Below are 24,910 nucleotides of genomic sequence, written 5' to 3'. Positions count from 1 at the left end.
CAAGTCTCAGTGGCGCCTCCTGCTGGACCGGAGGGTACTGCAAACCACCAGGTAAGGATTTTATGGTTAACTTAAAATATTGTGTACTACTACTACTATCAATACTACTACTACGACTCCGACTGATTTATTATTATTTATTATTATTATTTATTATTATTATTATTATTATTATTATTATTATTATTATATTGAGCCCCAAGTGTTGAATATTAAATCACTAAATAAATCAGTAAATTAGAAATGTTATATGAATTAAATGTATAAATATAAACGTATTCAATAAATTACATTATATTTAAATATAACATTTCCATGAATTAATTACAATAATAATAATTAATTAATAAAAATAATGTAGTATTATCATTTTATGTAATAACAATAAAAATTATGGAGCTCTTAAAATTATGGAGCCTCAAAAGTGTATGAATGCTAAATAACTAAACAGCTCACAATAATAAGAAATAATTCATATTAATAAAATGTCTAAATCTATATACACAACATTTTTAAACATACATAAAATAGCTTTCTATATACTAGTTATATGACATGTAACTTCATAATTCTCTCATAAATAATTTTGTAATATCAAAACATCATTTTTCAAAAGTTAGTTCTTATTTTATAATGTCATATTAAATGACAGCCTTGTCAAAGCTGCTGTTTTTGAATATTTTAATACTAACAATGGATCAAATCTTTGATCGGAATAGTTGCTGCTTCTTTGATTTAGATTTTGTCTTTTTCTTTTTTCACAAGTAGTAAGTTTTTCACAACAATTCAAAACAAAACTTATCTTTTTATGTATAATTGCATAAATGCACAAATCTGGTCAAATTTACATACTTTGTGCCAAAAATGTTTTCTCCCTGAACTCTTCCTTTCACCCAAAAAATAAAATAAAATAAAATAAAATAAAATAAATAAAATAAAATAAAATAAAATAAAATAAAATAATCATATAAATTGAAAAATTTTGTAGAGAAACTTACTATAGCATTATTTTGCAGCCCTATTTTAAACTTTTGTATTCACCCTTTTCTACATGGTGTTTGTGATTCTGTGTGTAAGACAGAAAGACGAGACTGGGGAAGACACTTAAAACTGTTCAGTCTAAAAAAGTGATACACTTTCACAAAGCTTTATTTAACTCAGTTTCAACAAAAGCTTTGGAGTAGAGGGTTTCTTCTGTTGCATATAAATATAACAAATACATTTTCCTTTACAGCTGGTTCATTTTAAAATTGTGATATAACTGATACTGAATTAACAATAAGCCTAAGCTACTTTAAATTTGTAAATTGCTGTTCAATGCTCTTAAATTTCATGGATTTTATTCTTTATCTTACAAGTGGTATGAAATGCAAGCATACAGTACAATGCAATAGAAGTGAGAAATTAAGTGTTTTTAAGAAAAGCTAAGAAAATTACCAAGGAAAAAAACAAGCAAAAAAAGAATTAAACATTATTTGGCACCATGGCGTCAGATGACATTTTCTTTTTTAATTGCAAGTATTTTAAATAATAAAAATGTATGTCTACCATTTATTTCATGATGTTTTCTATGCTTTCATATGCAGTCCTCTGCATTGTCACTTACAGAGCAGCTCCACTGAGTCTCTGTTAATGACTTTTATCTCTTAATACCTGAAAAGGAAGAATAAAAACACCAAGAGGATTAATGGAGGACGCAAGAAATATTAGAGGATTATTTTTCACTTAATACTTGATACTCACGATGACATGTGACATCCTGACACATAGGCATAATTGCCAGTGTAGCGAACATCACAGCGCACAACGTTGTTGCTGTAGTCTGATTCTGGGACATGATAGTGCGGATTTACACTGATCTGTGGAGAACGGATAATTAAATGAATATACAAGCATCAATAAGACAGACACAAAGATAAATAAACAACATATACTCATGATATGCAAGGTGATTCCACACCAGGTGCATTTCTTTAAAAGGAAGACAAATGTCATCTGGTATTTCAAACAAACCTTGAGGATATAGTTTCCAGGTTTCACATCTGTGATGTCAATCCACTGGCAGTCGATGTCTGCGTTGTAGGTATCATAACATCCTGGGCTCAGGCCCTGCACATTGGACAGCATCCACATAAAACATTATAAAAACAAACAAACCAACCTCTTATTAAACAATACAAGGTCATTTTACATACAGAACAGTGACTTTAAAAATATTCTAATGTTTTTTTGCAGTTTAACATCTAATAGTGGGACTAACAATAATTTTTGCTGCAGTTTTGGAGCAATCTTTGTGTTATTTTTGGATGCAGTCTCAACAAAATGAGAAAGAAATCAGCCACTCAAAAATAAAGAAAAGAACAGGATGGAAAAATGAAATCATGTGCAGAAGAACTGATCACAGACGTTTAGGCAGGTGGGATCATCTTACGGGAAGTCATTAAATCATCACTGGCTCATGCAAAAAGGAAATACTGAAGTTGTTTTCTAAAGGGGAACAGCCTCACTAAAAGAGCACTTATTTTTTTAAGTCCCACTTTTCTTTTTTAGAAATTCATAAACCAAAAACTACACATCAGTAAAGTTGTTGTCCTCCAATTTGGTCTGAAGCATAAACTGTGTATACAGATATTTCTATACAATCTACGGTCTAAACCTGAATGACACTAAACCATTAAAGCATGAATGTGCAGGTATCATTGCAGTTTTTAGTTATTTTTAGCTATATTTCTCAAGGTGAACTGGCTTTTATTTTTCAGCCAGTATAATTCAAATAGTCTTTTTCACTGGAGAGATTTTTGACATGTCACAATAGGAAAAACATCAGGTTCCCTCGTCTCAAGTCAATGTTTTTTTTTTTTTAAATTCCTGAAATAAGGTCTGTGATTAACACATGCTTAATAGACTTTCGCGTTTTGACATAAAATACATCAGTAAATACATTGTTCATAAAATTTTAAACTTTTATGTGTCTTAAAAAAGCAGTTGCTAACAAGTGGCTGAATGAGACTACATAATGTCATCACACGAAACACGACTTTATAGCCTTGTTGTGGTGGTGATGTTAAGTCATGCAACAGTGGTATAGTTTGTTTATAGCCTGGAGTCAGTTTTTCATTTCTGGTGATTGCATTTAGGCTTCAAAAATGCTAAAAGTGGTGTTCATTTGAAAAGATTATCTTGCCACCACAGTTATTATTTTCTGCATGAATCCAAAATCCAGTGGAAAAATCCCATTGTCTTTTTGACGAGGGAACCAGGTTGATGCTAACTTCCGCGTCAGAAAAACGCCATGGGGCACTCTATGTATCCGGGAGAATTCAGCTTCATTTTTGCACAGTGGCAGAAGAAGAGATGGGCCGTCTATCTTTTTATCCAATCTATGGTTGAGAGCCGTGTGCAGGCGATCCAAATTCAGACTGAATCATAAACATGCTCAAAATGTCACATACAGTTCGCCTGAAGTTAGTATTAACATTCATAACAGCTTTTTTTCAGCAAGTGTTTTTGAGACCTGGGTGTGTGAGGTGCAGGCATATCGCCTGTAGTAGCCGTAGTCACAGGAAGTGTCCTCTAGACAGAAGCTGGCCTTGTGGCCTTCAGCCACAGAGTGGTGAGTGGAAGCATCCAGCAGGTCGTAGTGACTGAACTCATCCATGCTGTGGAAGTGCCTGTGGATCAGCAGCAACAGCGTTCAACAAATCTAAAGCAAGTGATCAATCTGCACTGAAACAACCAGGTGCTGTTTGTAATGTTGAAATCCACCAGGGAAGGTTTTTTTTTTTCTTGAGTCAAAGTTACACAAGAACTCATTAATATTTAAATGCATTTTGTTGGCCATTTCTAGGCTGCAAGTCACTGTGACTGAAGACACCACAGGTGTTTTTTTTAATTTATCTACACATAGAACTGCAGTGAATCTGAATCTGCTTTCACTCCATGATCTACAAGAGTTTGTTTAATGACACAAAAACAGTCTGGATTTCAACATAAGTCAACTTTCAAAACACTGGCAAAAATCTATACAGTCTACATCAGCAGTTTATTGGATCACTGCCACATGTGCTCCATCTTGGGGATTAGCACAGTGGACTGGTTGTTTTACAACATAACTATGGAATGAGGTAGTTTCTGTGGAATCAGGGAAAACTAGGCACTTTTCCATGAGCTCAACAAAGGGACAAACATACCAGCGGTTTTCCTTTGAGGCTCATTATCCCCATCACACAACTTTATTTTACAAAGGTCTGGCCTTGCAGCTGTAAATTAATTGACCGCAAAGGTCATATATAGCTCAGTCACAGTTGCAGCCCAAAGTATGTTTTTCTGTTTTTATGCTGAGTGCGTAAAAATAGAAAAATACATCTTTAAAAGCCAAACCACCCAAATAAAACTCATGATAAGATGTCATTCCTGATATCAAAATCTCTGCAAAGCAATAAAACAGCCAACAAAAACTATAAAACAGCCAAAAGTAACACAACTGTGGCTCAACAGGGGGTGCCATACCACAACTACAGACTGGAAAAGGCAAATAGTGTAGTGAAAAGTAGTTTCTATTGGAAAGACGTGGTTGCTTACATTTGTAATTGATAAACAAAACAATTATACAGGGTGACAATGTGTAAAGACAATGTTCTGCTTCCAATTCAAAGTCTCAAAGGTCCAGTTTGTAGGATTTACAGGACAGAAAGTATTAATAATATTCATAACTATAATTCCATTTGTGTATAAACACATGAAAATAAGAATCATGTTTTTTATTACTTTAGAATGGGCTGTTTATATCTACATTCAGGGTGGTTCCTCTGTCAGTGGGTGTATAAGGGCCAATTCATAGTTTCCATGTCTGCGTCCACAAGGGTCCACTTTGACCTACATGTTCACCCTTGCCATCCAACCATGTTTGCACGGGTCTGAATAAACCCCTTTGGGGACATCTGCATGCAACACATATTAATAACCACGTGGACCATACACATATAGTGTGCCGACTGGGCTCTAAACTTTGGTTCCAAACTCCGGTCCCATCCATAACACCTGCAGTCAAGCCAGCCGCTGCCTGCTTACCACAGTGAACATAGTTACAAGTTGGATATTCAACAGACATTCACTCCAGACCCAGCAGAGTCTTCTTAGTTTCACTTTCACGCAATGTCAGTAGTCGGAGGATGGCAGGCTCATCTCCAACCACCGCTGTTTACAGCTGAGGGCTGACACAAACCCTCAATTATGTTACAATTAGAACTGAGTGCGTGGCCCCATGACCACAGCTGTCCGCACAGGTTCAATGTAGAAACTGTGTCTGAGTTTTAAAGAGAAATGGATACAGTGTTGGAGGCCAGGCTCCGTTCATTCCTAGGAAAGTTGCTTAGAAGTGCATAAAGCCAAAAATGTTCTACTTCCTAGGTGTAAAATTTCCAGGATCTTCTGCATCATCGGGCCCATTGTGCAGGTGCTAGAGACTTACAGCGAGCTACTTCAGATTTAGCCCTCCGCTAACTGGAATCAGGAAAAAAAAAAGTAATCATGCAGCTTTTCTAGATTTTCAAAATGTTATTAGGCAGATTATATCAAATCCCAGTAGTGAAACATTTTGCAGGGGGCTATGACGCTCAAAAAAATGCCTCCACTTATTCACAGACGTCTCTTTAACGATTTAAGTTAGAGAAGAAAAGTCTTTCTGGGCCCATTGGCATCATGTGCCAAACGCAAAAATTGTAGTTTGATGATTTGACCACTATGTCGAATGTGCTTCAAAGTCAGGCACACTTCCATGGAGTCAGCTTCTTCCACCAAGTCTGCCATATTGTTCTACAGTAGCTGAGAATGGACAAATCAAACACTGGCTCTAGACAGGGCCATTAGCATTTTCACATTTTGGGTTTTGCGTTGGCCTCTGTCGTTCTCCTGCACACTAGGAGCATGAGAAAAGTTTAAATTCTGCAACCTCACCACTAGATGGGACAAAATCATGCAAACTGGACCTTTAAAACATAAGTAATGCAACATCAGAAGGTTTCTAATCTATATCTGATGCAGACACACGTCTTCAAAGTAGACAGAGATCTGGTTTATGTTTCCATGCATGAAACGTAATGTAAATGCCTCTAATTGATGTCAGCGTGTTGGCCAGTGAGAACAAATGCTGCAAAAGAACAGCCACAAGTCACAGAGACTTTCTCTTTTTAAGTGTGATGGTGAGGTGGAAGGCATTGACATGACATTACTCACTGGTGACAGCTGTGCCACTCCCAGGAGTAACGTGGCCTGCTGGGGAGGAAGTCCGCTGTTCCCTGGTTCTTGACTCTCTGAGGAAACCTCAGCAGCATACGGCTGTCATAGTCTCTGGCTAAATATGCTGAGCTGCAGACACAAAGTAAAGGAAGAGCACAAGTTAGCAGGAAAAAAACACAGCTCATATGTGGACACAATTACGTCACTGAGATTGTTTTTCCTTGTGGATCCCCCTCGCATGAGTGGGACAGATCCTCAGTGTCTCATTGAAGGCAGTCTATGTGTACATGGAGGGTGGAAAAATAGTTTGGAGGCACGTGGTTGTTTTCGATAATGTGTTTACCATTCAAGCTTTCTCTCCCCGGGGCAAACTATGATTAAACTTCCACTCCACCCGTCTCCACCATCAGTGGCAGGATTCGGTTAATTTGATCTCATCTCATGGTTCCACAGCCCTCACCCACAAACACTTTAGGTGGTTGTAATGGCTCAAAGCTCCCTGAATCACGCTCAGACTTGGATGCAATCCCCCTTTTTCCCTTTCTTTCTCCCCGTGGATAAGTCCTGACAGGCAGTCTACCTTGACAAACAGTTCTCCTCAGCAGCACATCTCAGGTTGTACATTGGGACTCTCTGGGCGTAAGCAGATGCTTGAATGTAGTAGGGGTCAGGCACAAGATCAGGCAGGCCTATAACAACAACACAGCATTATAATAGTGATAAAAGCTATTTAAAAAAGTGATGCATGAATCATAAACAAACAAGAAAATACAAACAAATTATTTAACAAGTGGCAAATAGATGCAGAAATTTAGAGACAAAGTGAGACAAGATCACTGACTGACTGACTGATAGCCCTGAAGCTTCATTTTGCATAGGTGTAAATTTCAGGGGGGACACATGGGACAAGTCCCTTTCGGTATATACAACATGTGCATTTGTTTCCCTCAATAAAAGCATAAAAGTAGCGGTGAACTTTCATTGACAAAATTTAAGATATTTAAATCATAAATTAATACAGGAAAGGCACAAATGGGTGCACAAAAAATCATCAGACTGCAGAAAGTTTAGTATTTGATGCTAAAAATGACCCCTAAACTGGCCTCTTACATCAAACAGAAGTTAACATTTGGTTGGAATGAAATTCAAGTTAATGAAATTTCTTCATGTTGTGTGGATGTTAACATTATGACGTTATGTTTTGGGTTTTGTTCCCATATCTTATGATTAAATGTTGTCATTCTATGTCAAGATGACGTTAACATGAGACATTTGAAAGACATTTGGTTACTTAACAATACAAATCAATGCCAACAGAATTTCAAACTGACGCTGGCATTAGACGCTGTCCACTGAACTTTGGTCACCTGATGTCACAACCTAAATTCAACCAAAAATCAACCTCTAATGACTGTGGTGTCCAACAGGGATATGTGACCCCATAATGTTGAAAGAAAACGTACAGCTCTATCTATCAGATCTATCTATCTATCTAACCTTAATGCGGTTTTGAGACTCTTACCATACTGATGATAGCTTGTTCCATATCCGGGTCTCGATCTCGATCTGGATCTCGGTCTCTCGTAAACATCATAGTAATTGTAGTATGGATTATCGCTGTCAATGGATTTGTAAGGGTCGTAGGGGTCATCGCCGACCATCATGTCTTCTCTCCGGGGCAGAGGCGGGCTGACAGTGACCTTTTGCTCGGTATCATTGCTGGTCCTCTGCGTCCCCGCGCGCTCACCGGGGCGGTCATGGTGATGCTGGCGGTGCTCGTGCCCTCTCAGGAGCCTCTGGAGCGGAGGCGAGAGCCCGCGGGGGCTGTGCGGGTTGGACGCCGGCCGGGGAGGCTGCTGCTGGGACACCGGCTGCTGGTTCGAGGTGTCCGGATGTCTCACGGCCGCATCACGAATGATGGTGACAGGTCGCGCCTGCACTTGCTCCTGAGGTGCGCCCCTTCGCCTCGGTGGCTGATACTCCGAGCCCTGGCTCAAAATGCTAAAAACCTTGCCGTTGTGTGACCACTGAAGCGTCTGCCGGAGAGCCGCTCTTTGGTTTCCTCCTTGTTGTGTCCCCGGGTTCGTTTGAGACTGGGCAGCTTGCAGCATGAAAACAAAAAAATAGGCGCACGCATATGCGTAAAGTGGCGTGCCAAATATGCGTAATCCCATTATGAACTCAGTTAAATGAGATTGAATGTGACAAAGCGATTTTTCAAATGAGCTGGGGTTGCCACTTGACTTTAACTTAGATATCCTTCATCTCTATTTAAAGGATATTCAGAGAGCAGAGAGGAAAAGCTGAAAGTATCCGTGTAAACTCATCGCTCTGCTCCTGCAGCCTGCAGATGCGCCCTGTGCGATGAGGAGGAGGAGGAGTTCAGCATTTGGAGTTTCTGAATCTGTTATACAAGTCTGGTGCTGCTGCTCATGTAACACTGGATGGATACGTGATGTGTGATCATGCCCAGCCAAGTGTGTTTGATAACTGCTCAGTCTGGCCTTTTGAAAAGTGGTTAAAGTGAATTACTCACGAGCAGCAAAACTTTTTTTCATCACAAACAGATGCATTTTTTGAAGCATAATAGCTGAATGAATAACAAACAGATGCAAACGTTTGTCCTACTTTGTCAGGATGATTTCATATGAATATTATGACCCATTTCTTAGAAACTACCATATATTTTTTTTCTCTGCCAGATCAACAGAAAGTCATGATAAATAGCTTTTTCCCTGACTGTTGGATGAACTCCCAACCAAATTGCAACACACTCTGCCAGAAATCTCTACACTCCATTTTCTCATAGGAGGATCTCAGAAACCTAAACATCACTGACTCTTTGATGGCCCTGCAACATTTTCAATTTTTTTCTGGGAAGCCATCTCCCACAAACCCCCCTCCGCCCAGTCTTGTCTGCGTTGGAGCTTTGCTGACAACGTGAAACACTCATCACATGCATCTCGCAGTCATCTCATATAAGGTCATAATTAGTCTATTCTGAGTGATAAACAAAATGAGGCTGTGGTGATACTTGATATCTGCATTACTGCATTTGGTGGCAGACGTGGTGACCCCACGCTCCCCTCCTGATAAATCCTTTACAACAGTTTAGCCAAATCACCGCCCTGCTGTTAACAGCAGAGGTATAATGCATAGCTTGGGAAACTTAATCCAAGGTTTTGCATTTTCTTTAGTCTACCAAACCAGCAAATTATTTCTAGCATCTAAACATGTGACCACAGGATGGCTGCTAAACCACAGCAAATGCTCACAAGGTCTTAACAGTTTCTCAAATCACAAAGTTTTATGAAAGCGATTGATTTCAAAGCAAAATTTGGATTGCATGAAGTTCTTTTTCCAACACGTACAACTAGAGATTAGCAATAATATATCTTTAAAAACTAAGTACTAGAAGTGCAAAAGCAGCAAATTACCAAATAAAATAAAGATCCCTCTAATCTAATAACAGATCAATCACACTGTCCTATATTCTGACACTAGGGGGCAGATAACTGCAAATAATATTGTAGTGCTTCATGCCATTATCTTGACAGTACCTGGGGAAATTGTTTTGGAAGCGTTTTAGAGCTCTCCTTAGACGAACTCTATGGTCTTATTTTGTCAGATTTGGTTCTTATGTCTGTGAATTAGCTACTAGAATCCCATGCTGGACACAAATAGTGATAAAACTAAAAGTAGTTGCTGATAGCACCTATGGAGTGGCTGTCACTGACTATAAACCTGGGGTGAAAGTAATTAAAATTGAGTACATTAATAAACTGGTATTTATCCAAAGTAGTAATGTTTGGAGCAATTCTTTCATGTTCAGGAACGTCCTGTTCTCACTCACAGTCACCCACATTCATACCTGGAAACTGCCTATAGTACAATAGTGATTGGATCTATTCAGTCGGATCATAGTGGAACAGTTAGGGGTTAAAGGCCTTGCTTGAGGGCACATCAGTGGTGGTAATAAGGAAGCGGCAAGCTGATGACTGGAAATGGTGACCAGCTTCCAGTCTTTACGCTAACCTAAGATAACTGACTGCTGGCTGTAGCTTCATATTTAATATTCACGTGATATCAGTGTTCTCATCTCACTCCACACCACAAAGGGAAAAAGCATAAAACTATTCTTTTAAGGTTTCAAGATGCTTTAACTGCTAAATGATGCAAAGATGTCTAAAGTGTCTGACAACTTTCCAAAGCAAACGATCAGACAATCACACACACTTCATGCAATGACTGGTCAGAAAGTAGTCAGAAAGTTCCTATGAATCTTTGCAGATGAGATGGGCAGTTTAAAGGAATAGTTCCCCCCTAAATTACCTAACCTGTGTCACCCTAAATTCACAGAGAAAAATTTGCAGAGAAAATTCCTCATGAATTAAATTAAAGGGGGCTGCGTTACAAAAACAGCAAAACATTTACAAACAATGTCACAAACTTGTGCAGTATAATTCACGTCTCACTCATCCAGTTGTACGCTCAATAGTACTTCCATTTAAGTAGAGCGCCTGGGAAAGCTCTTGTGTTGGTCGTGTATTTGATTGAGTTGCTGAGGTGCATTACTTGTCCGTGCATGAGGCCGTTTAAACGGAAAAGACTGCATAGACCACTGTTTACCTCGAGCCAATCTTCCCATGAGTGTACAAACAACCTCCTCTACTTCCTGAACAACAACATCCCGTTGCAAGATGTCACCTGTCAAATGACACATGACCAAAGAAGCAGATAATTTCAGTTTTGAATGTTAAGCTCTTAATAAATAATAACTAGATGTTTGTTTCAATTTAACTTTCAAAGTGCAGTGAGGAGTTTTCTTGTAAACAAAATTACATTTATATTTAAAGTTACAAACCGGTGTGTTTATCCTTTAGGCCTAACAAAGGGTTTGAGTGCATTTCCTTCCCCCTAAAACATCTGCAAAGCCAATTTCTGTTTTAAGTGAAACTTAGATTGTTTACATCCTTGTTTACTTGTTATCAGTCTTCTTCCTCACTGCCTTTATTGGGTGTATTGCTACATTTCTAGACACATGAAGGTGGAGTCGGGTGAAAACACTGGCAGGAATGTGTGTCATGTCACCCGCTTGGTTGTGCATGTGCATCCTCATGGGTGTGCACTAATTCATCTAACTCTTGGGCCATCTAACAGAAAAGTTGCTCCATAACACTACCAGCCCTACTTATAGCTCTGCTTTTTGCATATTCAAATTTGAATATTTAACATTACTGGGAAATACAGATGAAAACAGGTTTTCAGGAGCTGTAAACACACAGAATGATAGTGATTTGTTACCCTGAGTTGTACATTCATGAATCAATTGCAAATCTATTCTGCCAACACAGTAGCTGAGAAGAGAGACCGAGAACGAGCGGACTAAAAATATTTTATAGTCTGAGAACAGCTTCCGTTCAGTGGAAGAGTGGGGTGGTTAAATCATGCGTTAAATTACAGTTAAACCAATTGTATTGTTCTTGGATAACAGAGGGCGCACATCATCGCACAGTCACGTGATTTCAGCTTGTGTAAGCTGTGAGGGCCAATCAGAGCTAAGTAGTGTTATATGAGCTCCTGAAAATGTATCCTCCCTAAAGACTTATGCGAGTTGTTCAAGAGTTAAAGATAAGTGGGAAATGTCTGATACAAAACTGGATTCCAACGGCTCACTAATCCAGATAAACTAGATGATGCTTTAGTGAAACCCAGACTTGGTTGCACAAGAACCAGTTCCTGGGGATTAAAAAGTGAAATATTTCCAAACTGAATCACAGCAACAGCAGTAATGAATCTGCAGCTCTTTGTAAATGCTTCCTGTTTTGTCTTAAGCGATGTCCCCTCGCAGTATTATGGTCTTTCATGATTCTTTCCCAATATAAAAAACTTTTGATGCACTTTTGTTTTTTTTTTAACAATATGTGATTGTGTTGTTGGACGATGACTAAACTCCTTTAATTGTGTCTTTAATTCTGCACACAGAGAGTGAAAACTATGTGCCTGTGTTCCTGGGTTTCCTCCTTTCCCCCTCCCTGGAACACCAGACAGCCAGAACCAGCTGTACCGGGCCGCTGATGTTTTTCGCTCGTAATTCATTGAACTTTCTCCATGCAAAGTCCTTTCTCTCTCCACTGAGGGCAGCATAGTGTTCCCCCGCACAACTCAAGAGACACATCTGCAAGGAATTAGCCGAGTTCTTTTGTCCACGTTGCTGGAATTCACCCCCATTCCTGACTTTTTGGGCACTCGGCTGCGCTGAAAGAATTTGAATCAATCCACGTCTGGGTTGCAGAATACGGAAGGAAAATAGTGACAGGGCCTCCTGCATGAGACACGTCATTGAGTACAGAGGGGGGGGGGAGATCTCCATCCTTTCATGATGCTAAATTTACCATAAAACCAACAGCAATAATTCAGTGCCATCACTGAGTCAACATCTGGCAGACATTTGCAAATTCGTTTGAGACGTGAAGCCTACATTTAAGGATTTACAGCAACCAATGTCTAAATTCATGGCAGACATTTTATTAAATTTGCTCTACATGTGATATAAAGCCCTCATCGCGGCAACTTTGGCGTTTTCGTCAAAACCAGCATCAGAAGTACCAGTTTGAAAACAAGTATTATTTACTGCAGCCTGATTTTTTTCCCATTTGCATTTAATCATTCATTCTCATGTCCTCATTATGATCTCATCACAGTGAAAGCGGACCACACACATCCCTCAAAACATCCACAGCAAGGCCTACTTCCTTTGGTCTATTCCCAAAACACTTATCACAGCCCTCTCCTTAAACCCAACAACTTCTATCCCATAACTGCTTCTTTTAATTTCCTTTCACCGTTGTAGGTTTTCCCTCCACAACACTCAGCCTATTTGAATCAGCTCAGGTTTATCTCAGCTCAAAACTCTACGACAGAAACAGACAATTCAAGTATTTTCTTCTCCTTCATAAATACTGGGTTTCCATTACTCTCAGTGCACCAAGTTAGGGTTTGCACCGCACACACACACACACTCAGTCACCACACACATACACACACAGTCTGGTGGACTACGTGGCACTCTGCACATGCACTGTAGACTGTGCAACTGGGAGGAGGAGCGCTTTATCAGGACACAGCCCAGAAAACTTTACATTGTGTAATGATTCATGCAGATGTACTGTTTTTTTTTCGACTCCCAGTATGTCCTCACGTACCACAACCACATATGTGCAGGGAGAAACTCCAGTTAATCAAGCGTTACAAAGATTTATTCACTGTTTTTTGACTTGTTTAAGTTATTTTCAGCTGTGATTTATTTGTCTTTGTATTTGCCAAGACAATAACAGACTAAACACTGGAGGTAACACAAGACATTAATCACAGTGGAAGTCATTGTTGTTTGGGTAGAAGCCATGAAACTCCACTTTTGATTGAACTAGGATGTTGCTACTGTATAGTTGTTAAAATGTCAAGGTTACCATGTGAAATGATGATGATTCTTTGCCAAATTCACACCTGCAATAAATGTTTGGCCACTTGGTGGAAAAGTAAAATAAGCTGTGAACACACTGACAAACTACCACCCTTTAAAGGAATAGCTTGACATTTTTGTATTTTTTTCATAACATAAAACATGACTTTTTTTGTCTGGTGAAAAAAAACAACCCTTTTTAGAGTGGAACACATGGAAGACAATGAGCATGTTATGTTATCATTTAAGTATCTATTTAGTTTACCAACAGAAGTCAGAAATATCTGGAATTTCTGGACGATTTTGTGTCTCAATCTGCATGTGATATCCCACTGCTTAGATTCCCATCATGACAAGTTTGAGAAAGGGGATTAATTAAATTATTTGACAAATATTTTGATATAATATATAATATATAATATAATAATAATTATTTGACAGCACAAAGCACCCAATAAAACCACTTCACTGTTCAGTGATGCCGTTTTTATTTAGTAGTGAGCATTAGAGGTGCTCGTAGACAGATTACGTCATCTTTGGAGCGCTAGCTGTATCCAGACTTGCTAAACTAAGATAATCCCTGCAGCTGCTAGCTGTAGCTTCATATTTAAATGATAGACATGAGAGTATTATCAATAACCTCATCTAACTCTTCAGCACCTGAATCAGCATATTTCCGAATTTGCTTTGAAGACACAAGCTCAGTTGTGAACAACAACATCTCAGCAAACACGGTCAAGAGTTAAAAGGGATAGTTCACCCCAAAATCAAAAATACATATTTTTCCTCGTTCCTGTAGTGCTATTTATCAGTCTAGATTGTTTTGGTGTGAGCTGATGAATGTTGGAGAAATCGGTTGTAGAGATGTTTGCTTTCTCTCCAATGAAATGGAACTAGACGCCACTTGGCTTGTGGTGCTTAAAATGCCAAAAAATAAATAAATTAAAAAACAAAACTGCAATGTGTCTCTCCAGAAAATGAACTAAAATCTTGAAAATAGCTTCTGCAGGAATCTCCAACACTCTGCAACTCAAACCAAAACAATATAGATAATATAGCAGATAAATAGCAGAACAGGTGAGAGGAAGAATATGTATTTTGGTTTTGAGTTGAACTCTCCCTTTAAATGTCAGCACTGAAAGCTGCAGAATAAAGTTTGCATTTTCACCTCTGTTTCCCCTCGATGCTCCAGTTTCCTTTCAGTGTGAACACATGCTGCCCAGGTGGGCTGGAGAATATACAGCAAGCTAACCACAGGTGTAAATGTTAGTGTGTTAGTTTGCCTACTCTTCCTCCATATCCAGTTCATCATGGGTACGTCCTGACACCAGTGACCCTTAATAACTTCAGCATGGTTGAGATGATGAGGACAACAGATAGCAAGTAAACTGAGGTGCTTTTCCTATTTTGCCAAATTTTATCAACTTAAAACTTTGTGTTGTGCTTAAACAGAGGATGGCTGTTTAAGGATTAACTTGAGAGATGAAAATTGGACAACTGTGATTTTAATGGGAATGATTTTTTGTTTCAGATGCAGTGCTTTAAAGGCCTGGCTATCAGAATGAAGCAGTTATGTTAATACATAAATCATACATTAATTTTGGTCAAGGAACGATGGCTCCATCTACAGGAAGATTACAGTACATTTAAATGATGATTGCACTTTGGCATTACGTTTCAGTTAAATTACTGAAGTCGATATTAAAACTAAATTAACTGAGCTGTTGAGTTTAATGTTGCTGCTTGAAATAAACTGTAGTCAATAATGCGAAATGAACAAGCTTGACCTATTTTCATCATTGCATCTCCATCTATACTTCAAAATATACTGCACCTTTATTGCAAAAATGGTGATTATGCCATAATGCTCTATACATTTGCCCTGTACTTTCATACTGCCTGAATAAGCCTAATTTGAATTCACAAATATGAAGACATCCTTTAATGTGGCTCAATTTCTTTATTTAAAGAACTGAAAATGCAACAGATAAAGCTACAGTAAAACAAGCTTCACAGACAAAGCAGAACACACAACAGTGCAGATAACATTCAGAATAATACTGGTCCCACCATCAAAATGTTTGCTCTAATAAACTACATGCTGTAACAGAGTTAAACTAATTTGCTGCAGTACATTTTATGCTCGTTCGGCTGCTGGGTAAAACTTTTTAAACCGGTGCAGTTGTATGGTGTTCCCTTGTCTAGCCCATCGGCCAAAGTAGATTATTATTATGATGTCATTCAATGAAAGCAAAAATTAGCGCAGAAAGGCTGAGTAATGAAAACAGATCCAGAAGCAGACAAACCACTGGTGTATTTTAGGCTGGTGGTTCAGTCTGGAGAGTATTCGTGTCACACAGGGTAGAGCAGGTGTCCCGAGAAGTGGCTTTGGGTGTTCAGGCCAATGGTCCCCTCGTTGGCCTCTAGCCACACTTGGTCTCCTTCTTCCAGTCGGAGCACTATGTCCCCTGATGACAAGTGGTGACCTCCCTGATAAACATTGAAACTGTGCAGCGCCGGCTTGCTGTTAACCAGCAGGTCCACATTTCTCACAGAGGTGAAAGACATGCAAAGAAAGCTGAACTCATAGACACCTGGGATGACGCATTTAAAAATGCCAGTCTCTGTGCTGTATTGGTTCTGTTTGTCGTAGATGACCTGATGGAAACGAATGATTTTCTCTGAGGATGGGTCGTACTCGCCCAGGCGGACGGAGAAGGCAGATTGTGGCTGTGTAGCATTTATTTCATGTGCTGGCGGTCCAGGGGGGCCTCTCGGGCCAGGGGGTCCTACGGGACCTGCAGAGGAACAAAAGCATAGATGACTTCAAAATGCTGTAAAAAGGCAGAGCACACTTTAAAGTTGTAATTATCCACATTTGCAGCTTTTGATCTTCTTTGATAAAATTCTCTGACACGCTGGTATGTTATGAATTATCCAGAAGAGTTAATAAAGTTAGCTTATTTACTCAGTTACTATACCTAACACCCAGACACACCAAACCAACATCAAAGAACTAGTGGCAACAAAGGCCGACTTTCCTGTCACCTCATGTCCCCTGCGTCTGGTCTTGAACATATCACAAAGACTACGACCATCTGCCAACGAGCTTGTAATGCTCTGTGAATGTGTGAGAGGAAATAACTTTCCATACCAGCAGGTGGCGGTAGTCTGCTTTTGTTATTAAAAAAGGGAAAACTGAAGACTGATGGGACAGATTCAAGATGCTAGCTAGCAAGGTGCACATTAACAACACAACCTGATGTTTAAGGAACAAAGTATATTTACTTTGCTCTAACAAACAATAACACAAACAATTACAAGCTGTTTCTGCTGAAGACCTAAATGGCTAAATAAAATAATCTCAGAGTACTGTAGGGTTTGTTTTTTTAAATGTTAATTTAAAAAACAAGGCTCAATCAAGGCAATCACGTTCACATGTATGTTCGGGTACATCACTGTTTGTGAACCACTGTTCTAAGCTATAATGCATTATTTAGTTAAACGCATTTCTCTCATAAAACATGGTAATAAAATGCTCACAATCTAAAGGCCCTGATTGTTATGAAAGATAAAAGATGGATATTTCACATACTTGTTTTATGCTGACCAGGCATGAAGATAATGAGACTGAGCTTGTTTGTCTGTGAGATTCAGTATTACATACTGTGTACAGCAGGCTGAGGAGAGGAATAACTGAGTAGATTACCTCGTTGTCCTGGAGGTCCTCGAGGTCCAACGAGTCCAACTCGCTCACAGTCTGTATCTGTCAAAAAGATGTAGAAGTTAAACTTATTTATCCTTTAAATTCAATGAATTTTTCAAAATGTGTTGGTAATGGTGTCTTTTGGAGTGAGTAACACCTTCACCAAGATGATAAAAAACTAAGAGCAGGTGTTGCATGATCTGAATGATGTTTGACTTTTTCTTTTAAAAAATGACTACCACTTGTTAGTACTGTTGTTAACACCAACCTCTTCTTCACTGACTTCCTTACAGCTACTCCCGCCTGCAAGATCAAACACCACATGTAGAACGATTTTCACACAAATGATTGGAGAGGAGATAAACACACCAGGTTAAAAACAGAATGAAAAAATTAAAATGATTGGGAATTCAGAGCTGAGAGTCTTCCCCTGCAGTCAAAATGTTTGGTCCAGTGCTGGTTCACCTGTGCAGGGTCTCTCCCTCCAGGGTAGCAGGTTCAACCCAGCGATGTTGCCGCAGCGCATGAGCCGGTTCCTATTTGAGATGATGCCGAAGGCATCAGAGGGGACGGACGTGATACCGGTGTTGTCACAGATGATCCTAGACAAGGTGACTCTGGACAGAGCGCTCCTCTGAGCCCGGTTGAAGACGCCAGGGTTCTCATACCACAGCCTGATTATTTGACACAAGAGTAAGCAGAGTCAGTGTTTCAGATGCATCTATTTTTGTAATGTTTGCATCACTGTATGAATCCACACACTGACCTGTCACCTTGCCGGATTCTCTGGAACTGTGTTGCAATGAGGCAGGCGAATAGAGGCCCCACGCGGCCACCTCGAACAAACGGCTCGGCCACACCTCCCAGCCAGATGTCAATGTTGTCGGGTGTACCATAGAGCTGCAGCAGCCTGCGAGCCAGGTCACTATTATTCAGGACCTGTGCAAGCTCTGCCTGGTTCCTGGGCGTAGACAGGCCGCAGAACCTGCGCCAGGCGTTGTAACCTAAATAAATAAACCACAAGTGAGCAAAGAGTGAATGAGGACAGTTAAAAAGGAGCTTAAATATTAGCAAAGAAAATCAGAGTGAGGGGATGTACCAGGCAAGCCGTGGTCACGTCCCCTCTCCATGTTGAGAGATCCCAGGTCCAGAGCCAGATGCATCACAAACTGGAACAACCTTTCCCTCAGAGCATCCACCATCATGTGATCCTGAGTGTTTAGTTTAGCAGGACGGCCGACCAAACCACGGATCACAGAGTCGATGCCACCTGGAGACATCAAATAAACATTAGGGTAACAGTTTCAGGCTGAGTGCCTGATATGATAACTTCTCTCTGTACAACTCACCCTCAAAGACGAGCCTCCAGGGGGTGAAGAAGGCCTTGAACAAGGGGACACTGGGGAACCGGACATCCTCCCTGTAGTTTGCATCCAGACGGGATATGACTGGTTGGATGGCCAAGTGGGCGAAGCGGTATGCTGCTGTTGCAAAGACGTTGGAGATGCTGGGGTCAACGTTGGCATTGTAGCCGGGGTAACGCCCGAGCTGCCTACGTATTGCGTCGTCACCCACAATGTGGGGCAGATAGTCCCTGAACACAAACAACTGAGAGAGAGAGAGAGATTGGTTTTGAGCTGGCCACTTTCACACTACACGTCACATTCACCCATTCACACACACTTCTACACACTTTTAAACTGCGGCTACCAAACATGGTGCCACCTGCTACTCAGTAACCATTCATACGTACTCACACTCTGATGGTGGAGACAGGGATGGAACCGCTGACCTTCCCATCAGAGGACGACCAATTCTACCTCTGAGCCACAGCCGCTCCATAAATATATGACCACTGACTCAGGTTGACCTACCTGTGTGTAAGCACCCATGATCTTGCGGGCCTCTTGGTAGAGTGTCTCACTGTCCCAATGTGGGTTTAGCCTCTTCAGTTCACGAGCCAGGCGGTTATGCTCACGCATGAACAGTGTGTGAATGGATGTCAGAGCGATGTTCTCATCCACACGGACATCACCTTACAGAGAGAAATGTGCACATCAAACAGTCACTCAGAAGTTCATATTCATGTGTTTGACATATCTTTCTATTAGGACTTACAAGTTGTAAATAATGGCCTTATTAATGGTTATTAGCTATTTCTCAATGCTTTATGCACCAGCAATGAAACATTAAAGGAATATTTAGATTACAAAATGTCCTCTCTTTTTTAAAAGGTCCAGTGTGTAGGATTTAGGGGTAGAAATACAGTATTATAGAATAAGTATGTTTTATTTGGTGTGTAATCATCTGAACATCAGAATCATGTTTTCGTTAACTAAGAATGAGCTGTTTATATAAACAAATAGGACCAGGTCCTCAACCATGGTGGCAGTCTGGTTGCACTGCTATGTTTCTACAGTAGCTCAGACCGGACAAACGAAACACTGACTCTAGATAAAGCTATTCTTGTGTAATTCCACCTTGAAAAATCTGTGTTTTTCAAGGTGGAATTACTTTATAGTGTTTTAAACTGGTTAAAACACTGTAATGTTCTGGTCTGTAGATGATAAAGAGGAGAAAACCTAATAATAATAATAATAATAATAACACCTCTCCTTTTAAAAACCCCCTCAACGTGTGGATCTCAAGTTATCAGATAAAAAAGGTGAGCACACATTAGCAGGTGCTGGACTAGCAGCCCATCTGTGACATGCTAAACAGCGTAGGAGAAACTTAAAACTTAATTCATTGTTTTTATCAGTTTTAATCCTGGCATGTGTTTGTTTTGGAGACCTCTGAAAATATTTTGACTCCCAGTAAAAAACAACCTAAACTGAAGAAATCCTAACCGGAATAAGTTTTAGCTGGTTGCAATCTGCAATTCTCACTGCTCGATGCCACTAAATGCTACACTGCTGTTAACAATGGTTGATTAACAATTGTTAATCAACCATCTACAAAGCTTGTAGTTATAATGAAAATGCATGATGACTCACCTGCTATGAAACAGGGTACCTCCCTGGCGTTGGTGTCGTTGGTGACTCTTCTGCGAGTGGCACACATGTTCACCTGGAGAGGGTGGAAGGGCAGAAGAGAACGCCCGTTGTCATTGAACTGTTTATTCACGCGCAGCAGGCCGCCATCATTCTCGAGGTCACGAAGATCCCGTGCAAGCATCTCCTCAGAGCCGTAAACCTGGCCGAGATCCAGGAAGGCTGTCAAGGCATTGATCTGCTCTCTCTTTTTGGGATCACCGCCAAAATTGTAGGCTGAGAATCCAGTTCCGCAAACAGGGGCTGATCTGAAAGCAGGGATACAGCTGTCTGGTCCGGTGGGCAAGCGGGGATCGTTGGGAGGAATCTGTTTGTAGTTAAGAGAGACCAAAAGTTATGGGAGAATCTTTTAGTGAGCACATCTCAACATTTAAGTTTGAGCTTTGACACCAACCGCGATGGGGATGCATGGCTCAGTTTTCTCACAGCTCTCGTCACAGTTAATCCCGTTGCTGAAGGAGCGGATGCTGGGAGAGAAGGGCGTGAAGGTGAGATCGTGGTCGTTCCACTGCCCAAACAAGGTCACCATGTGTGAATATAGTGTGTCGTTGACCACGCCTGCGTCTGTTGTGCTTAGGATGTTGTTGGACACCTGTCGCACCTGAGAGTCGAGGAGAATTGTTTAGTTTTAATTTTACATCAGCAATTACGTATATCAGACAAGGTCTTACGAGGTCTTACCAGTGGGAGAAAGAAATTGTTGATTGTTCGGTTGTTCCAGCCTTTTGGCTGGGAGATGCCGTCATCATATTCGGCAGGTAGCCAGCGGGTGAACTCTGTATTGGAGGCTCCTAGGCGCGGGTTTTTTCTAAAAGAAAACAAGAGACGTTTGAGTTTAGAAATGCTGCTTGAGAAATCCCCGGAAAGTGTACACACCTTCTGCGGTGTATGGCCAAAGAAGTTTAGGTTTATTTCATAAGCATTTCCTTTGAATGTAAGCAACACTCAATCTCACTGATCTGACATGCTTCCATTAATTCAACACAGGCTGCCCTTTGAAAATAAATCATGCATATTGCATGCATGTGGGGTGTTGTTATTCTGAAAAGTAGTACGTCAAAGGAACCAAAAGCTGAGTTAAGATTGTAATGTTGAAATGTGGCTAATTAGTTTGAGTAAAGGACTTCAGTTTAAGGTTTGGTGTAATATGAAAAAAATGTTTGCATATAAAAGTTATCTATGTTTTTATGTGGAGTTACAGAGGTCAAAATACAGAATAAAGACTGAGTTTATCACACTTAAATATTTCTCTTACAGGTTGTTGCAGACGCTGGTGGCTGTGCGATACTTGTTGAGGTTTGGCGTGGTGCGGCATGATGGACGGGCGACTCGAGCTGAACATCCTGTTATATCTGCAAGCCTTCTCAGATCCTCTTCAGATAGCAAATCTGAAAAAATGACATTTTTCTTGGATTAACAATGTGTCTTTGCATGCTAACTTTATATCTCTAGTCTTTAATAACAGCTTTGAAGTGCTCCACTGTGCTCACATTACAAAAAAGTAAACTTCAGTCCTGCAACCAAGACCAGGAAAAGCTGTCGGCAAAAAACAATGCAAGCACTGTGTGTGTGTGTGTGTGTCTGTATTTGTTGTCTTTGTTTAGGTACTGCATGTCTGACCTGTTGCATTGAGTGAGCGCCTGTGCCTATGATGCACCCTCTCCTGCAGCAGACGGAGAGTTTGTGCCATGTAGTCTGCAGACCTCACAGCTGAGCGTGTGTCACCACGAGGCTGCTTCAGAAGACGAAGGGCATCGTGAGGACGCACCACCTCCTTGCGGACTCGTCTCAGACTCCTGGAGGAGAGGAGTCAAATTAAGTACAAATCGTTGTTGTTTTTGAGCTTCAGTAAATTGTCCCTACAATTACTGAACTGAAAAGTTTGCATGAAAAAAAATAGCTTTTCAGTGTAAAATGATGCTAAAATAATTTGAAAGATAATCCCATTTTACTGTGAGATAAAATAACACATAAGATTAACTCACTCTTCTCTGGAGTACTTGTACGCATCATCCACAATTTTCTTTGCATCCTCAAAACATTTTTGAAGGAGAGGACTGCCAAGATATTGTCCTGCAAAGAAACAACATATTTATCAAATCCTTCATCAGTTGTGACAAAATTATTTTCATTCTAGTGCAGAATGTAGCCCACCTGCTGATTTGGAGTGAGCAGGAACCAGGCAGACGCCCAGCACAAGAAAGACAGAGAGAAGCATCTCTGAAATACATAAACAAAAGTCCGTATAAAAACTACGTTGATGGCATTTGCCAAAAGGCATGTACAAAAAAATGAAAAGCACCATGTAACATAAAAACTACAATAATCACAATGATACATTTTAATTTTTTGAGCACTGTTCATGGCACTTAAAGACATTTTACACAAGTTGAAACTATCATCAAATTAGAATACACTAAAAATATGTAAAACAAAAATTCAAATCAAAAAGCTAAGTCTCGTTACCTGTGTCTGTGAAGATAGCTGTGAAGATTTCTCTTGGAGATGTGGAGTTTGCAGCGTTGTCGCCTTCTTTATATTCAGTGTGAGGCCCCGAGGCCTCGCCCCTGGGGTTGTCCAGGTGAAGCTACAGTCAGTAAAGACAACTTCCTCCTTCCTTCTCTCCATGCTGAAGCAAAATCTTTACTCTTATCAGTTATTGTTTCTGATTGGAAGGCCAACTGATAGGAATGATGTTTTCATTTAGAAACTAGTATTACGAGCACACGGTAGTGATGGTGGTCATCATAGCAACAACAACGGTCATTATGCTTGCATAATAGTATATTATTTCTAGTTTTTTTGTGGCATTTTAGTATGAAGGTATTTGAATAAATTATTTTCTAATTAATTTTATGACATTAATGTTTAAGGAACATTTCAGACACATTTTAGAAATACTCTTTGTGTAATCAGTCTTTTTTCCACATTATATTTGGACCCAACTTGATCCATTCCTTCTCACTGGAGAAATAGTTTTAAGCCACAATTTTTTGTAAAATTCACTGGGGCATTTTACTCCTTTATTGACAGCTGACAGAAGAGAAATGACAAGATTTGGAAAGTTCTCTTGTTTTTTTTTCTTTTTCTCAGTTGTTTACTGATGTTGCCATACAGTCTTACCACACACAAACTGATCAACTTAAGAAAGTCCTTGAAAAGAGGAAATTCATGCTTGTTCCCAATAATAAAGATTCAGCTACTATTGCACACTACAATAAAAATACAATTAAAATAAAAATAGCTCCGGAAAAGAGCTGCACTAACACATTCAAATCAAAAGAATATTGTAATAATACACTTAATTCTCTCTCAAAAAGAAAGAGAAGAGAATTTTGGCAAAAAATGTTGGCAACCTTTAATAGATCACTTAAAATTAAATTTTCTGGCAAGAGATGATATTGGATCCATCACTGTTCCTATTATTATTTGAATGTTATATATTTATATTTATTTATTTATTTATTTATTTTATTCAGAAAATCCACTTTTTCCTTTGTTTCTGTCTCTTGTGTATATTCTATTTGAATCCCCCTTCTTTCTTCTTTTTCTTAATTCATTTTAAGATATACATTAATGCTGTTAATATACTTTCTATGTGTGCAAGTGAACATGTGGGTAGAGCTTTGTATGTGCTGTACAATATTATCATAAAACAATAAATACAATTCTTTTTGGCATGTGAAGAATGGAAGTTTACATCAGTGCTGTGTTAACAGTATTAACTTTAGGTATTAGTCACGGGGCATCACAGGTCAATAAATGACCGGTTACATGTGTGAGACATGGTTGTGCAATGAGGAAAAGGAAAAACAGATAGAAGTTTAAACACAAGTTTACCTTGAAACCCTGTTTGGGTGGGGAGCTCTGAGGCTGTGGATACAAAAGCTTTTTACTAGCTGTCACGCAAAATTGCCACTGATAACAGAACAAAGAACAGGAGTTTACGGAAAGTCCATTGGTTATGAAAAGCTTGAGTTGTCAATAGTATGAATAACATGTTTTGGAGATTATTACATAAGGTCAATTTGACCGCAGAAAACAGAAAAAGGCCTTGAAAATTCTAATAATTTATGATAAAAAGCATTTCATCTGGTGGATTACACTTGTAATCACAAACACACACAGCTCAGACTACAGGCTCTCAGTGGATGTGTGATTTAAATATGTCTCCTCTGACTGTGTTTTGTATAAGGAGGTGACAGATTTCAATCCAGAACTCTACAGACTCACCCGTCATCTCACTGAGACTTGGCCTTAATTTCAACAAAGTCAGCTGTAAATTTATTTAAATCAAACAAAAAAAAAAAAAAAACAGAAATGTGCATGCTCCCAAAAATGTATTTATGCAAGGCTTTGGCCTACAAGGCCCTCACCAAGAAAACATTGCAAATTTAGGTGTGGACAACCTCTGATGTTGTTTGTGTTCTGTACCTGTACCCAACTGCAGGA

General features: G+C 39.6%; 2 protein-coding genes across 3 annotated transcripts; both read right to left on the bottom strand.

Moving 5' to 3' along the window:
* Window positions 1-1,502: 1,502 nt before the first annotated feature.
* On the bottom strand, window positions 1,503-8,623 carry loxa (lysyl oxidase a). The gene is made up of 7 exons (XM_042509288.1): window positions 7,760-8,623; window positions 6,818-6,926; window positions 6,235-6,366; window positions 3,515-3,671; window positions 2,014-2,109; window positions 1,744-1,859; window positions 1,503-1,653 (listed from the first exon to the last, which is right to left on the bottom strand). The coding sequence occupies exons 1-7, from the start codon at window positions 8,409-8,411 to the stop codon at window positions 1,647-1,649; spliced, it is 1,269 nt and encodes a 422-aa protein (XP_042365222.1). The 5' UTR covers window positions 8,412-8,623; the 3' UTR covers window positions 1,503-1,646.
* Window positions 8,624-15,644: 7,021 nt separating this feature from the next.
* mpx (myeloid-specific peroxidase) lies at window positions 15,645-22,951 on the bottom strand. 2 transcript variants are annotated; one of them, XM_042509249.1, is made up of 16 exons: window positions 22,925-22,951; window positions 22,613-22,678; window positions 22,444-22,531; window positions 22,079-22,254; window positions 21,714-21,846; window positions 21,140-21,266; window positions 20,853-21,059; window positions 20,402-20,765; window positions 19,280-19,440; window positions 18,755-19,013; window positions 18,505-18,675; window positions 18,172-18,409; window positions 17,871-18,079; window positions 17,674-17,708; window positions 17,409-17,465; window positions 16,405-16,497 (listed from the first exon to the last, which is right to left on the bottom strand). In XM_042509249.1, exons 2-16 carry the CDS (start codon window positions 22,674-22,676, stop codon window positions 16,489-16,491), a joined length of 2,298 nt encoding a protein of 765 aa, XP_042365183.1. In that variant the 5' UTR covers window positions 22,677-22,678; window positions 22,925-22,951; the 3' UTR covers window positions 16,405-16,488. The 2 variants fall into 2 exon arrangements, with proteins under 2 accessions (XP_042365182.1, XP_042365183.1); XM_042509248.1 differs by lacking the exon at window positions 17,674-17,708 and having other exon boundaries at window positions 15,645-16,497.
* Window positions 22,952-24,910: the final 1,959 nt, after the last annotated feature.

Source organism: Plectropomus leopardus, chromosome 20 (assembly GCF_008729295.1).
Source record: "Plectropomus leopardus isolate mb chromosome 20, YSFRI_Pleo_2.0, whole genome shotgun sequence".
NCBI lineage: Eukaryota > Metazoa > Chordata > Actinopteri > Perciformes > Serranidae > Plectropomus > Plectropomus leopardus.
The sequence above is the reverse complement of the archived record's forward strand: the minus strand, read 5'-3'. Positions and strand labels throughout refer to the sequence as shown.